Below are 14,789 nucleotides of genomic sequence, written 5' to 3'. Positions count from 1 at the left end.
TAACTCAACTCTGCGGTGTAGACACCTGCCGTTTTTCCTGTGCTTGCTCATTCATGCATCAGGCACGTACTGCATGCAGAGCTGAAATCTTTTATTTTCAAGGTAACTGTCAATTTACTCAAATCAGTTATTCTTGCAAAAATATGAGCAAGTGAAAAAGGCTATAAAAGATCAATATTGCCATTAGGTTAAATAAATAATTACGTGGTGCTCCAAAGGCACGTGGGTAAGCCTGACCAAAGACCCAAAAGTCAAAAATAAATGTTACCTTGCACAAGTTTTGTTTTCAGTTTTGGTAATTTTACAAAATATAACGAAGAACAAAAACAACACTACTGTGAACTGTGAATACACTTAGTTTTCAATTTACCATTAAATGACATGTATATCAGACTTCTTTCTCTTTCGGCTTTTCCCATCAGGGGTCGCCACAGCGAATCATCCTTTTCCACCTCACTCTATCATGGACATCTTCTACCCTAACATTAGCCAACTTCATGTCCTCTGTTAAGACATCCATGTATCTCCTCTTTGGCCGTCCTCTTGCCCTCCTGCCAGGCAGCTCCATCTCCAACATCCTTCTACCAATATATCCACTATCCCTCCTCTGAACATGTCCAAACCATCTCAGTCTGGCTTCTCTGACTTTGTCGCTAACACAGGCAACATGAGCCGTCCCTCTGATGTACTCGTTCCTTATCCTGTCTAACCTGGTCACTCCTAAGGAGAACCTCAACATCTTCATCTCCGCTACCTCCATCTCAGCCTCTTGTCTCTGTCTCACTGCTACCGTCTCTAACCCATAGAGCAGAGCTGGTCTCACCACTGTCTTGTACACCTTTCCTTTGAGTCTTGCTGGCACTCTTCTGTCACACAACACTCCTGACACTTTCCTCCACCCGCTCCAACCTGCCTGCACTCGCCTCTTCACCTCTTTTCCACAATCCCCATCACACTGAACTGTTGACCCCAAGTACTAAAACTCCTGCACCTTCTTCACCTCAGTCCCCTGTAACCTAACGCTTCTACCTTGATCCCTCTCGTTCAGACACATGTATTCTGTCTTACTACGACTGACCTTCATACCTCTTCTTTCCAGAGCAAACCTCCACCTCTCTAGCTGTTCCTCCACCTGCTCTCTACTCTCACTGCAAATTACAATGTCATCCGCAAACATCATTGTCCAGGGAGATTCCTGTCTTACCTCGTCTGTCAGCCTGTCCATCAGCATAGCAAACAAAAAAGGACTCAAAGCTGATCCTTGGTGTAGTCCCACCTCCACCTTGAACTCCTCTGTCTGACCTACAGCACATCTCACCACCGTCATACTTTTCTCATACATGTCCTGAACTACTCTGACATACTTTTCTGCCACTCCAGACGACCTCATACAGTACCACAGCTCCTCCCTCGGCACCCTGTCATACGCCTTCTCTAAATCTACGAACACACAATGCAGCTCCTTCTGATCTTCTCTGTACTTTTCCATCAACATTCTCAAAGCAAAAATGGCATCAGTGGTGCTCTTACGGGGCATGAAACCATACTGCTGCTCACAAATCTCCACCTTCTTCCTAAGCCTGGCTTCCACTACTCTTTCCCACAGCTTCATTGTGTGGCTCATCAACTTTATTCCTCTATAGTTGCTGCAGTTCTGCGTGTCACCCTTGTTCTTAAAGATTGGGACCAGAACGCTTCTCCTCCATTCCTCAGGCATCTTCTCACTCTCTAAAATCCTATTGAACAACCTTGTTAGAAATTCCACTGCTGTCTCTCCTAGGCACTTCCATACCTCCACAGGTACGTCATCAGGACCAACGGCCTTTCCGCTCTTCATCCTTTTCAGAGCCTTCCTAACCTCATCCTTTCCAATCTCTGCTACTTCCTGCTCCACAACAACCACATCTTCCTCCCTTCTTTCCCTGTCATTTTCCTCGTTCATCAGCTCCTCAAAATACTCCTTCCATCTTTTCTGTACACTCTCTTGGGTTGTTAGCACCTTTCCATCTCTGTCCTTAATCACCCTTATCTGTTGCAGTCCTTCCCATCTCTGTCTCTCTGTCTGGCTAGCCTGTACAAGTCCTTCTCTCCTTCCTTTGTGTCTAACCTGTCATATAGCTCATCGTAAGCTTTCTGTTTGGCCTTTGCCACCTCTCTCTTCACTTTACGCTGCGCTTCCTTGTACTCCTGTCTACCTTCCTCAGTCCTTTCTACATCCCACTTCCTTTTAGCCAACCTCTTCCTCTGGACGCATTCCTGTACTTCCTCATTCCACCACCAAGTCTCTTTACCGTCTTTCCTCTTTCCAGATGACACACCTAGCACCTTCCTACCTGTTTCCCTGATAATCTCTGCTGTAGTTTCCCAGTCCTCTGGAAGCTCATCCTGACCACCCAGGACCTGCCTCAACTTCTGCCTAAATTCCTCACAAGTTTCTTCATTCTGTAGCTTCCACCACTTGGTCTTCTTTTCTGTTTTCCCTCTCTTCTTCTTCCTGACCTCCAGAGTCATCTTACACACCACCATGCGGTGCTGTCTGGCTACACTCTCTCCTACCACCACTTTGCAGTCATTAACCTCTCTCAAATGACCTCGTCTACATAGGATGTAGTCCACCTGAGTACTCCTACCTCCACTTCTGTATGTCACTCTATGTTCCTCTCTCTTCTGGAAGTAAGTGTTGACTACAGCCATTTCCATCCTCTTCGCAAAGTCCACCACCATCTGTCCCTCCAGATTCCTTTCCTTCACACCAAACCTGCCCATCACCTCCTCATCACCTCTGTTGCCCTCACCAACATGCCCATTAAAGTCTGCTCCAATAACAACTCTCTCTCCTCTGGGAAAACTCTCTATGACCTCATCCAACTCACTCCAGAATCTCTCCTTCACTTCTAACTCACAGCCAACCTGTGGCGCATACCCACTGACTACATTCACCATCACCCCTTCAATTTCATGTATATCAGACATCATTAAGAATTTTCTCTCTGAGCAATCCAATATGCATTTTTCAATCGGGGAAAAACTAGCATTCATATACGACAGGCTTTTCCCCAAAAAGTACCACATACAGGATTAAAAGGTGAAGTGTAACATCCCCACTGATGAGTCAGCACTCAGAAAGATCTGCATGGTTACAAATTTGTGTGGTCATCAATCTTGACATGCTAAACTGCAGTCTCTTTTGGAAATTAGAGGAGAATTTGTCCATGAAGATAAGGAGTTATTCATTTGTTTGATGTGAGATTATTGTATTGTTTCTTCAAAGAGGTACAAAGGGACAAAAAATATTTTGTCCGAGCTGGCTCAAAACTGTATAGTTCGATGGCTCTGGTATTGGTCGACATTTTTGTTTCACCTGGCTGGGAATGTGAGGGCTTTTTTTATTTATTTTTTTATCAACTTTATTGCACATTATTCCATTTTACAAGGATGTACTTTTAGGTATGCAATAAAAAACACAACTGCAATGGGAATGTGTGGGCGTGTCAGCTAACGGGAGAGGGTGTAAACAAAGGATGACGGGAAGTAAGGGCAGGCTTACTACAACAGCCCTGCCCACAACTCAGAGGCAAAAAAATGTAATGACCTCCCGCTGTTTAGCAGAAATTATTTCCTAAAATTATTTCCTTACAAAAAATAGACGGTTTGGGTTATGTCTTTTTTTTAAACGGCATAATCATAATTAAAAGACCACTGGTAACCCTTTGAAAATAGATCAAAAGATGATCAAACTGGGACTTTAACGTCTTTCGACATTCGAGAAGACAGGACGAAGCGAAGGAAACGGTTGTCTGATTGTTTTTGTTTGTTTTAACCGTTTGAGAAATCCCCCACTCCCTCCACTTCGAGTTCTCGTATCTCAAAGCGACACCTCAACACACCGCCAACGCGGGGCGGGACTTCCGGAAGTGCGCACCCGGAAGATTCGGATGCAAGTTACAGTGCTCGCCCGCGCATCTAAATGCTCGTTGCTTTAAATGTGCTATAGTAATTTTCCATCTTTTTCTAGACCGTAGCATTAGCAACAACAACAACAAAATGTTATCGTTAGACTTCCTTGACGATGTTCGTCGCATGAATAAGCGGCAGGTAGGAACCGCTCGTGGTGTTGCTTACCTCCTCTCTTTGTAGCTGAATGCTAATATAGCTAGCCACCGAGTGCTTTTTCCCAGTGCGGAAATCGTACCAGTTCTGCGACCTCCAATATGAACACTTTTGTGAACGTTTGTGTTTTAAATTGCCCTTTAAATTAATATAATTTATAGAAATGTTTCGAAAACATTTCGTTTAGCAGCAACTGTGAGTGTGAGTACACTTAGCTAACTGTTGCCCTCTTTGAAACAAACATGGACCGTTAGTTTGTCGCCAGATGGTAAATGTTAGTATGCCAACAATTTTATTATTATGATTGAGTTACTGTAATGTAACTTATAAGTCACCGCAACAAGACCATGTACTCATTTTAAAGAAGGCTAATTCTTACGTGTGTAAAACTTGCTGAAAATGTGACGTGTCATACAAGAAGAATTACTTTTTTTGTGTTTGTAGCTCTATTACCAGGTACTGAACTTTGGTATGATTGTTTCCTCTGCCTTGATGATCTGGAAGGGACTGATGGTTGTTACTGGCAGTGAAAGTCCAATAGTAGTTGTTCTCAGGTAAGAACGAAGCAGCATGTGTTTTATGCTCTCTGCTGCACTGTTATATATATTTTTTTATGTTTAGCCTCTTTTAGTGCGTTATCATTGTAAAAAAGATGGTATTAATTAGGGTCAGATCATTTTTCCTCTTCATTACAATTTTTCCATTCAGTTGCTAAATTGTATCAGATTATTTTAATAAAAATCTTCTTTTGATCAATGTAAAGTCCCACTCTGATCATCTTTTGATCTGTTGTAAAAGCGTTCCTAGTAGAATAATTATTATTAGGCCATTTTTAGCCAAAAAACAAATTAAAAAAACGGTTGTTTTAGGATATATTTTCTGCAGAACGGCAGTAGTTCATTAGAAATGTGCCTCAAATTTTGCGGAAAGTAAGTCTGCCCCTGCTTCCCATCATCTGTTGGCTAAAACTCTCCTGGCTTATAGCCCCTCAAAACATCAACCTAACATTACTGGTGCAACAAAAATGGTGAGCAATATAGGAGCAATCTAGCCGTACAGTTTTCACCCAGATGCCAGCTCAGTCATGGAAAACAAAGACGTACATGGATCTATGTCTGAAAGTGTATGTATCAGAATGAAGTGGAGCAGGGAGCTTGTGGTTCACCGATTGCAACACCTACGTCAAAGCTTCAAGCTTTTTCAAATGGCATTTTTCGTCTGCTCCTGGTTCATAATGATTTGAATGAAGAAGTACTCAAACACATTTTTAAGCTCAATTTTCTTTTTATGTGACCTCCATCATGATCAAAACGGCACAAGAACATATTAAACAGAAGTTTTTATCGGAGTGGCCCTTTAATACACAGTACGCTTAATGAGACAAAGACTGTTCATTAACAGCAATGATGGATTTAATGGATTTGTTGGGATAAACTAATATTCCACTAAATGACCCAATCATTTTTATTTCTGGCTGTGTATAAAATAAAGGTTAAAACCACTAAAAAGGAATTTTCTTAGGTACAACTGATAACTTTTGTGTATTTAATAGAAGGAACGGGAGTGCATTTTCTCTTCTGGTTTTCCTCTGTCCAGCATGGTTCAGGGAATCTTAAGTTTTGCAGGATGGTTTGTCTTTAGTCTCCCTGTGTGACATGAGCTCTTGTGTTCGCAGCTTCTCTTCTCTCCTTACCACTAAGTGGTTTTGGTCTCTCTGTTCAATTTTTACTGTTTTTTAATTTGTACTTGTTTAGCATTGATGTTCCCATAACTTTGGTTCTATTTAATTTGTTGCAATCCTGGGCTCTCTTAACAAAAAACTCCTAACTTTTGAGATCCCCAGATACTGCCAGAAACAAAACTACTTTAGTCTGAAAAATGTTACCTCTTTAGAGTAAGGAAGTCTCACTGTATTTGATTAACGAAGTATATTGTCTCATGGTAATTAATGCAAAGAGATTTTTCTAACTTTTTCCTTACCTGTTTTTCATTTCAGTGGAAGTATGGAGCCAGCATTCCACAGAGGAGACCTCTTGTTTCTCACCAATCGGGTAGAGGATCCCATCAGGGTTGGAGAGATTGTTGTGTTCAGGATAGAAGGCAGAGAGATCCCAATAGTACACAGAGTACTGAAGATTCATGAAAAGTAAACCTCAGATTGCTGTTTATCATTTTGATTTTTGTGTGATAGATCCACCAATTGGTCTTGAGATGAGTTTCTTTCACATGTCAGAGAACCTCGTCACAAATGATTATTTAAACAGAATATTAAATATGAAGCTATATTGTTGTTTGTGGTTGAAATTTCATGTTTCATTTGTGTTCGCAGGGAAAATGGAGACATTAAGTTCTTGACCAAAGGAGACAACAATGCGGTTGATGACAGAGGGCTGTACAAACAGGGCCAACACTGGTTGGAGAAAAAAGACGTGGTGGGACGAGCAAGGGGGTATGTAACTTCTCTGTAGGCAAGAGGGAAGGGGATAGTTACTATAATCAAGTATATAATAATCACTAGTTACGCCGCCTTTGTTTGACTGCAGTTATCAAGGGGTTTTCCTTGTTTTCAAACCAACTCTATCTCTCTGCTTGTTATAGGCAGCACTTAGCTGTTAGGTAACTAACATCAGGTTTGCCAGGGATATCTTAAAAACCAACACTGAAACCAACCGGCTCTTGGTTAGTTTCCTGATCTACACAAACATATTAAGGTTTAAAGGTTTTTGGAAAATGTTACGAAGCACAAAGACACAGTGTTGTCAATGCACAACCCAAAAATTTTAACTAATTTAAAACTAATCAAACTAAAATTTGATTCTGGGTCATGACAGGAAAAAAAAAGTAGGAGAGTTGAAGCATCAGCTACAAGGTGTTCCAGCTCTGTGACTATGAAAATATCTTTGTGATGAAAAAGTGTCACAACATAAAATACACACTAAACCCACAGTGTAATTTTAGTTGCTTTAAATCAGGGGTGACTAACTAATTTTCACCGAGGGCCACATCAGGATATTGGCTGTCCTCAGAGGGTCAGATATAACTTATACATGTAACTAAATGTAATGAAAGATAAACGTAACTACTCCTTAGTGTTAAATAACTCATTTATTTATTTATTATAACTTTTTAAATGACAGTTACAGTTGGATAGAAAACATGTTTGCTTGTTACTCTAGCATAAATCCTTTGAAATTTGATTCTGTCAGGTTAGGTTATGCGGACAGTGTTTAAGTCCTAATGTATTGTTGCCCAATCCGATATTTCAAGTCCAATTCCCCCTAGATATGAATTAATACACACCAATTTTTGTTTTTCATTTTAGGAAATTAAAAACTTGTATGCTCTCGCGGACCACATATGACATGACGGGCCTCGAGTTTGACACGTGCTTTAAATGGTTAAAGAAAGATTATTTTTGTCAACCTCTCTTTTGAGTACCTTGCTCAAAAACTGTTTTTATTTCCAAACTGAGTGCACTTTTGCTCCTTTTTAGGTAATATTCCAATGACTCATTAATAATCCATACAACTCTACAAAGAAAGCAACATTATCTTGTAAATAAATCATTTAAACTAGCAAAAACATTATTTTTAGACATTGATTTTTTATTTTATTTTTTGTGGTGTAAGCTTCAATATTTCAGGTTGTTACTGTTTGTTAGAAATCTATGTACCATTTTTGTCATCTCCAGGTTTGTGCCATACATTGGAATTGTCACAATTCTCATGAATGATTACCCCAAGTTCAAGGTAACTTTGTTCTTTCTGTTAAATCATTTAATTTTACAAGGTTTCCTTAATATTAAGACTTAGAAATGTAAAGAATGGACTGTAATTTATTTTTACTGTGTCTCCTTCCTGTAGTACGCTGTGCTCTTCTTGCTGGGTCTGTTCGTCTTGGTCCACCGGGAGTGAAGTCCCAGCACTCGAACAGGGCCTACGTCCAGGAAACCTCATGCCTTTCTAAACACAATGACATTAGACTTTGTCAAGCGCGACTGGCTTTTTTAGTATCATTTGTTTCAATGTTTTGTAGAAAAGTGGATAGGGCGTTTGCATCAGAAAAAAAAATTGGAGCTTTAAAATATTTTTGTGGGGAACTAAGTTTGATTTAATTTAAGGTTGATCTGTTATTTTTCAAATGTAAAGCCACATTGTTAAGATTAAACTACGTTTCAGTTTTTCGTTGTTGAGTCATTGTTTTCAGGTGGATGTGAAGTATTTTATGACAATTGAATATGAATATTAAACCTAAACCCTGGTTACCATCCACACATGATTTTATTAAATGTTTGTCTAATTTTTTTGGCCCCTGTTTAACAGTACCAGTAGTTATTGCTACAAACAAGCATTCAAGTTCACTCTTGTTCTGCTGAGTGATATTGTCTTTAAAAATCTTTAAGTGGAAAAAATAAGTTTTGTGTCACCGTTTTTTTGAGACAACACGTTCATTAAAATGACCCTTTTAAAGCAGTCTCTGTATTGTATTTATTAAATAAATTCCTGTCAGTTAGAATGTTTTTGGTTAAGGTGTTAAGGGATAATGTTATAGAACTTTTTATGCTTTTATTAGGGAAAGAAAAAATATTTACTTGTAAAAAAAAATACTTATTTTTCTGTTATTTCTAAAGTATTTTTCGGTCTTTAAATTCCAAGTCATTCAAACACATGATCAAACTTAGTTATATTATTTTACATTTATAATAGTAAAAGTTTTGAAACGTATGTGGACACAATAATTCAACATGACTCATTTTAAACCTGAATGACGGTGGTATGAATTTGATCAATGTAGCCCACATTTTTAAAGAAATATTGTTTTCTGAACTATTTCAGCCTTTGTGTTTTAAGTGTTGATTTGAATGTGATTCAATCTGAAAGTCTGTTTTTAATGAGCTTGACTACATTTGTTTACTTGAGCCGTAGTACATAACCAGCAGAGTTTCATTATTATTTTCACCTTGTAATGGTTATAGGTTAATTTATAAACTGACCCCTGCTCAGTTAACAGTGGTAATGTCACTAAAAATTGGAGTCCCACTATTCTTTAAAGATAATTGTGCTACAGAGAAGCCAAAATAACAGCTAGTTGTATATTAAGGTTGATCTGTAATTGTCATTATTTTTTGTATTACTATGATTCTTATGGTCTAATGTTAAATATATAAATAGTTAAGGATTGAGAAACTCTAAATCCTTGAGAAAGTATTGGTTACTTAAAGTCCACCTATTTGCTGCTCTATAAATTAACAAATGTTCTAGTACTTCTATATTTAAAGGACTGGGTTAGGGTTAGATATATATTTACTTAGAACTGCCAGGAAGTCCTGTCATGCATAAATGATTTCCATTCAAACTGAACAGAACAATGCATGTGTCCACAAACGGGTCGGAATGCAACAGTATTTTGTTCGTAAGGAGTAGAAGTGAGATGCTGCCATGTTCCGCCGGTCCTTTAATTAGACTGACATTAAAACTGTGCAAATTTTACGAAATCTCAGTCTTTGTGTTAATGTGAAAGGTTATTAAAGAGCAAGACAGAAGCTACACCTCTTCCACGAAACCTTCAGCATTAGCACCCTGAAGTGACGAAGAGGCCATCTGTCTTATCAGCTCTAAATTAGCGGTGAGAATCAGCAGGTTCTCCTGTCCTCCCAGGACTGATGATGACCACAGTAGCATGTTGCAACTGGCCAAATGTCATGCTGCTCTTTGGGGCCAGGCCTTGCCCCTGGAGCCTGAGCTGGGGGTGGATTGGTGGGGGTTGAGCATGAAGTTACCACTAGCAAATGTATTTGCACCATCAGAGCACCTGTGTTTAAAACTGTTTTGAGGTTAGATCTTGCTGCTACATACAGGCTATACACAGAAAACCTGAGGAAACCAGAATGTTTGTTCTAAAATAAAATAATTGTGTCACACACTGAGAAAAAAATCTACCCCAAAGAGCTCATCAAGTATAGTCCCTGATGCTGAAATTACGCACAGACAGAGACACGTTTCATTGGAGGCTGCAACAAAAAGAGTGACTGATTTCATCAGTGCAGGTTGAATGAAAGGCGCACGCAACACAAACAGACCCCACCCCGACAAGGAGCCTATAAAAATGCGGTGCGTCCGAACACTTCATCACTTCCAGGAGACCCTTGAAGTTTGTTCTGTGGAGGACAGTCCAGCAGTCCGCGCTGAGATGAGAGGATTCACACTGAGTGGTGTTTGCCAGTGCGGCTTGTTTACGTATCTTATGTTGTTTTCTTTCGTGTCTTTGACCACTGCGGTTAGTTTTGACCTCACGGAGCTTAGAAATAAAGTAGCAAAAATCAAAGTGAATCCAAGAGGCAATCTTTGGGCGACGGGTGAGTAAAGTTTATTTTATTTTCCTCATTCTTAGGCAACATTTGAGTTCCTGCTATTATTACGCGCAAGGCTGGAAAGTTACTGGACGTTTGTTTTGGTTAGGACATTTCATGGGCAAGAAGAGTGTGGTGGATGCGCCTCTGCTGCCCTCACCTGAGGACCAGGGTGCTGACGCGCTGGATCTCCTCGTCCCCACGGAGCGGACTGCGCTCGGAGAGCTATTCCACGAGTTCCTGCGCGTGGCGCTGGAAGCGCATGTGGACACGCAGGGCAGCCGCTCTAAAGACGAGGTGATGATGGAGCTACAGCCTCTTCTGTCTGTTACTTTAACTTTGAATTTCCTCTTCAATTAATGCAAGGTTTCCTCTCTGTTCTCTGTTTCAGGAGACGGACTTGTTAATGAAGATCTTAGAAAATTACTTGCAAAGCAGAAAGTGATGCAGGAGGATGGAAACCTGAGCGCACCATCCTGGATCTGATGTCGCCTGCATCACAATCTAAAGGGGAAATAAACCGTCAAGTCTTTTATTCATCATGATTGTAATTTATTGTAACGGTCATAATCTTTCATTTGCAAACAATTACAGTTTTTTCACCACATTTTGTTCTTTTTATTTTTCTTTCTTTTTTTTGTAGTTTTGGCTATTTATATGAAATAAAATAATTATTTGCAATGCGTTGGCTGTGACGTGCTGCATTTAAACTAATTCTAAATAACACAACAGAAAACACCCTTGCCCTCAGCAAGAATTTAAAATGTATTTCTAAATGTTTAATCAGTAAAAAATAATTTGATTTATTATTCTATTTTACTTATAAAAGCAAAACCCCATGAGTTCTGTAAAAATTTTCAAACTAGCACACTTTAAAAAAAACAACCAGCAGTGAACGTATCAACCATTACTTTCCTGCACAAAGGTGCAACGACACTGACATTTCATGTTTCTAAGAGTTCAAAATAACACTTATATAAATAAAAATGTGGGCAGCTTACATAAATCATACTTCTTCATTTCCTGAATATTTCCACATGGAATCAATATCTTCTGAACTCTGCCTCTTTGTATGAAGATTTGCAGGATGATTTGTTCTCCAGATCAATAGAGAAGTGAGATGCTCCATGCAGATTCTTTGCCATGGGCTAATCTCAGGCAGACTATTTCAGTGTCTTCCCCCACAATGCCCCATCTGCTGATTTTGACATTTTAACGTTCTGAATGTAACTTGGAGAGAGACTGGATTTACTCAAATTCTAGTTCGGTCAGCAGTTGTGCAGTCTGTATAACTCTTTGCGTTGGCAACTTTGTGCTCATAAAGGTAAATAAAATGAATTAAAAACCATAATGTCTTACATCAACGTTGTTTGCTTAACGAAACAACTTGAGTAAAGAATTACAAGCTATCAGCTCATTTTCCAAGCTGCTGTTGTGGTACTGATATAACGGATTGCATTGTAGGAAAATGTGTTTTCCAATCTGGCAGCATTTATAACCTAAAATGACTTCACATAGTTCTAAAGCCATCAAGCATCACAGTTTTGCACTGATGTTCAGAACTGACAGCACTAATATATATGTTCTTGTAAGCTTTGAGGAACAATCAAGAAGTATTATATTCATTATCCCCTATGATGAACAACAGCCAGGAGATGCTGGAATTTTAGAGCACAAACGTTGCATGAAAGTGTTTTTGCACAGGTAAAATTCAATGAAGACGCTTTTCTGATACCAAAAGCTTTCACACAATTTTATTTTACAATTTAAAAGAGGGACTAAATCTAGGAAACTATTGCTGCTTTTTTATTTGTTCATCCATCACACGATTCACCTGTTCTTAAAAGCTGCCCATGTTTTCATCATCAGATGCTTTTTTTTCTCATTAGTTTTAAATTGCAAACAATTAAGCTTTTTGTAAAATCTAGCATAATGCCTTTTAATTTGTTGCTATAATTATCTATTTATTGCTGTGAACTTTTTAGTTGAGATGGGTGTTTAATTGGAATAATGAATACATTTTTACATTATAAGTGAAATCTGCAGATCCAAACATGTTTCTGATTATTAACTGTTGAAGAAGGTGATGTTTGCGAGCAGTCCCAGCGTGTGCTTCCTCATCCTTAGGGAATTCAGCCAAGCATTTCCATCCAAAGCCTCTGTTTACCTTGAAGTTGCTCAAATATGGTTGGGACTTTATTTTATTATTTGCCTAGATTTAACCCATTTTTGTGTCATCCCACACAAGGAATATTTTAAATTCCTATAAAGAAAAATCATACCCACAGAAATAAAAACATACATATTCAATAAACATAATTTTTGTGGTTGAAAGACAGAGCAATTAACATGTTTTTTAAAGCAAAAACTCACAGTTTTGTGTTTAGAACTGGGAAGAGAGTTGTCCATTTTATTTGCATATTTTCATTAAATATCAATCATTGAGTGAGTCTTCATTATAACACAAAACAGAAAAAAAATATCTGCCTTTTATCTCATTATTAGTTCTGAGCTTTGGTCTTTCAAAACCTTACATGTTGGCACCAAAAACCATTTAACAGAATCAAAAAAAATCTAAAACATTGCACTTTGAAACATTGGTGCTTCATGTTTTTTTACTAAGATACTGAGAGTCCTTCTTTTTCTAAGTTCAAGTTTGACAGTTTTGTTTTTGTGTTTTTTTTATTTTACTTCTGATGTAACAAATCATATCATGTCTGGATGAACAAATTTATCTCACTGCAAATATTACTTCATTACTTGAGCTTTCCTCAAATTTTTAATGAAGTAAATCATTTATGTTTCTATGTTGTGATGACAAAAATTACCTCTTTTTTTTTAACCGAGATTCAAACATTTCTTTAAGTTGTTTTTTTTAGGCTAAGTTAAAGTCATGATGAATGCTTTTAGGACTATTCTTTCTTTTTGCCTTTGCAAATATTTATTTCATAACTTTGTCTTGTTTAGCAATGAATCAAGACAACAGGAAAAACACAATGCACAACTACAGTCAGAAATTATGATCTACCGACAAACAAATAGATACTACAGTTCTAAAATAAATATCAATATGTGTACAAATGTATGTATCCATACAATTAGCAGAACAGGATCATACTGGTAAAAACTTTCCCCTATAATATAAGAAGATGACATGGTGACAGAGGAGAGCTATTTGCAAATTGCACTTGAGGGTAAAACTAGCAATGATACACTGCCACCCTCTGGCACAAAAGCCTTTCCCAGTGTCAACCATCTCCATCAGTTTTTAAAGAATAAATAGAGAAAAAAACGTACATTAGCACAAGTTTGTAGTCATGATTCTCTACCCATAACTTTCTTGACATTTCTCAAAATGAACTACATACACATCTCAACGTTTTTCTTTTAAAAGTTTGAAAAATATCAGTAGACTTAAAAGTGCTTGTTCGAATTCAATCCATTTTAGAATCTGCTAAATTCTAAAAGCGACTGCATTTTTTTAAACCTTTCTGTATTGAGCCCGTCAGCGTTGGTATAACTTATTTATATTAATGACATGGTAAGCATGTACGACATGCATATTTGATGACTTATAACCACAACTTGTGCATTTTATTTGGTCTTTTATCATTTGCAGGCACTCCTCATATGGGTTTTTTGGGCAAAGGTAGAAAAAGGAACCGCAAATTGTGGTCAGGTAGAGTTCTACTTAAGTATAAATTAAAAGTAGACATCCAAAAGTAGACATCCAATCCAATTAATTGCTCAAATCAAAGTATAATGTAACTTTGTAAAATAACTACTCAACTACAGTAACAATTTAATAACACACTCATTTGATTTCAGTTTATTTAAATGATGTTAAAACAAAGAGTAAAAAATGAAGAAGAATGACAATTTCTCATTGTAATATATACCAATTAAATAATATATTAGACCTTCTTGATCTATATCATTTCCAGAAAGATGCAGATAAATGGTTTACAAATTCTGTCATTTCTGAATGGCAATAGAAAAAATATCACTAAAATAACATTGACTTGTCAACAGTTTTTTTTTCCATCGATAAGCCTTTATTTAATGTTTGGAATGCACTGTACGAAGGTTTATGTAAGAAAAAAAGACAAAATTTGTAAAATGTAGATGATTGAAATATTGTAATTTTTAAAAATTAAATTACTGAAATGTAACTCGTTAATAAAAGCTTTTAGACGATATATTAACAGCTAAAAGATTACAAAGATATCAACTAAAAAGAATAACTAGACGTCAGTGGATGAAGAAAAGCACCAACAGGGTTTGTTTTGAATGATGATGTCACTGGAGCACGTGACTTTCATCCTGCTCA

General features: G+C 37.7%; 2 protein-coding genes across 2 annotated transcripts; both read left to right on the top strand.

Annotated features, from left to right (window-relative positions):
* The first annotated feature begins 3,852 nt into the window (after positions 1 to 3,852).
* Positions 3,853 to 8,582, top strand: sec11a (SEC11 homolog A, signal peptidase complex subunit). The gene is made up of 6 exons (XM_023953578.1): positions 3,853 to 4,095; positions 4,555 to 4,664; positions 6,107 to 6,256; positions 6,440 to 6,559; positions 7,802 to 7,859; positions 7,974 to 8,582. The coding sequence occupies exons 1-6, from the start codon at positions 4,045 to 4,047 to the stop codon at positions 8,022 to 8,024; spliced, it is 540 nt and encodes a 179-aa protein (XP_023809346.1). The 5' UTR covers positions 3,853 to 4,044; the 3' UTR covers positions 8,025 to 8,582.
* Positions 8,583 to 10,200: 1,618 nt separating this feature from the next.
* Positions 10,201 to 11,142, top strand: nmb (neuromedin B). The gene is made up of 3 exons (XM_004067280.3): positions 10,201 to 10,465; positions 10,569 to 10,756; positions 10,851 to 11,142. The coding sequence occupies exons 1-3, from the start codon at positions 10,216 to 10,218 to the stop codon at positions 10,902 to 10,904; spliced, it is 492 nt and encodes a 163-aa protein (XP_004067328.2). The 5' UTR covers positions 10,201 to 10,215; the 3' UTR covers positions 10,905 to 11,142.
* Positions 11,143 to 14,789: the final 3,647 nt, after the last annotated feature.

This window comes from Oryzias latipes, chromosome 3, assembly GCF_002234675.1.
Source record: "Oryzias latipes chromosome 3, ASM223467v1".
Lineage (NCBI taxonomy): Eukaryota > Metazoa > Chordata > Actinopteri > Beloniformes > Adrianichthyidae > Oryzias > Oryzias latipes.
The sequence above is the reverse complement of the archived record's forward strand: the minus strand, read 5'-3'. Positions and strand labels throughout refer to the sequence as shown.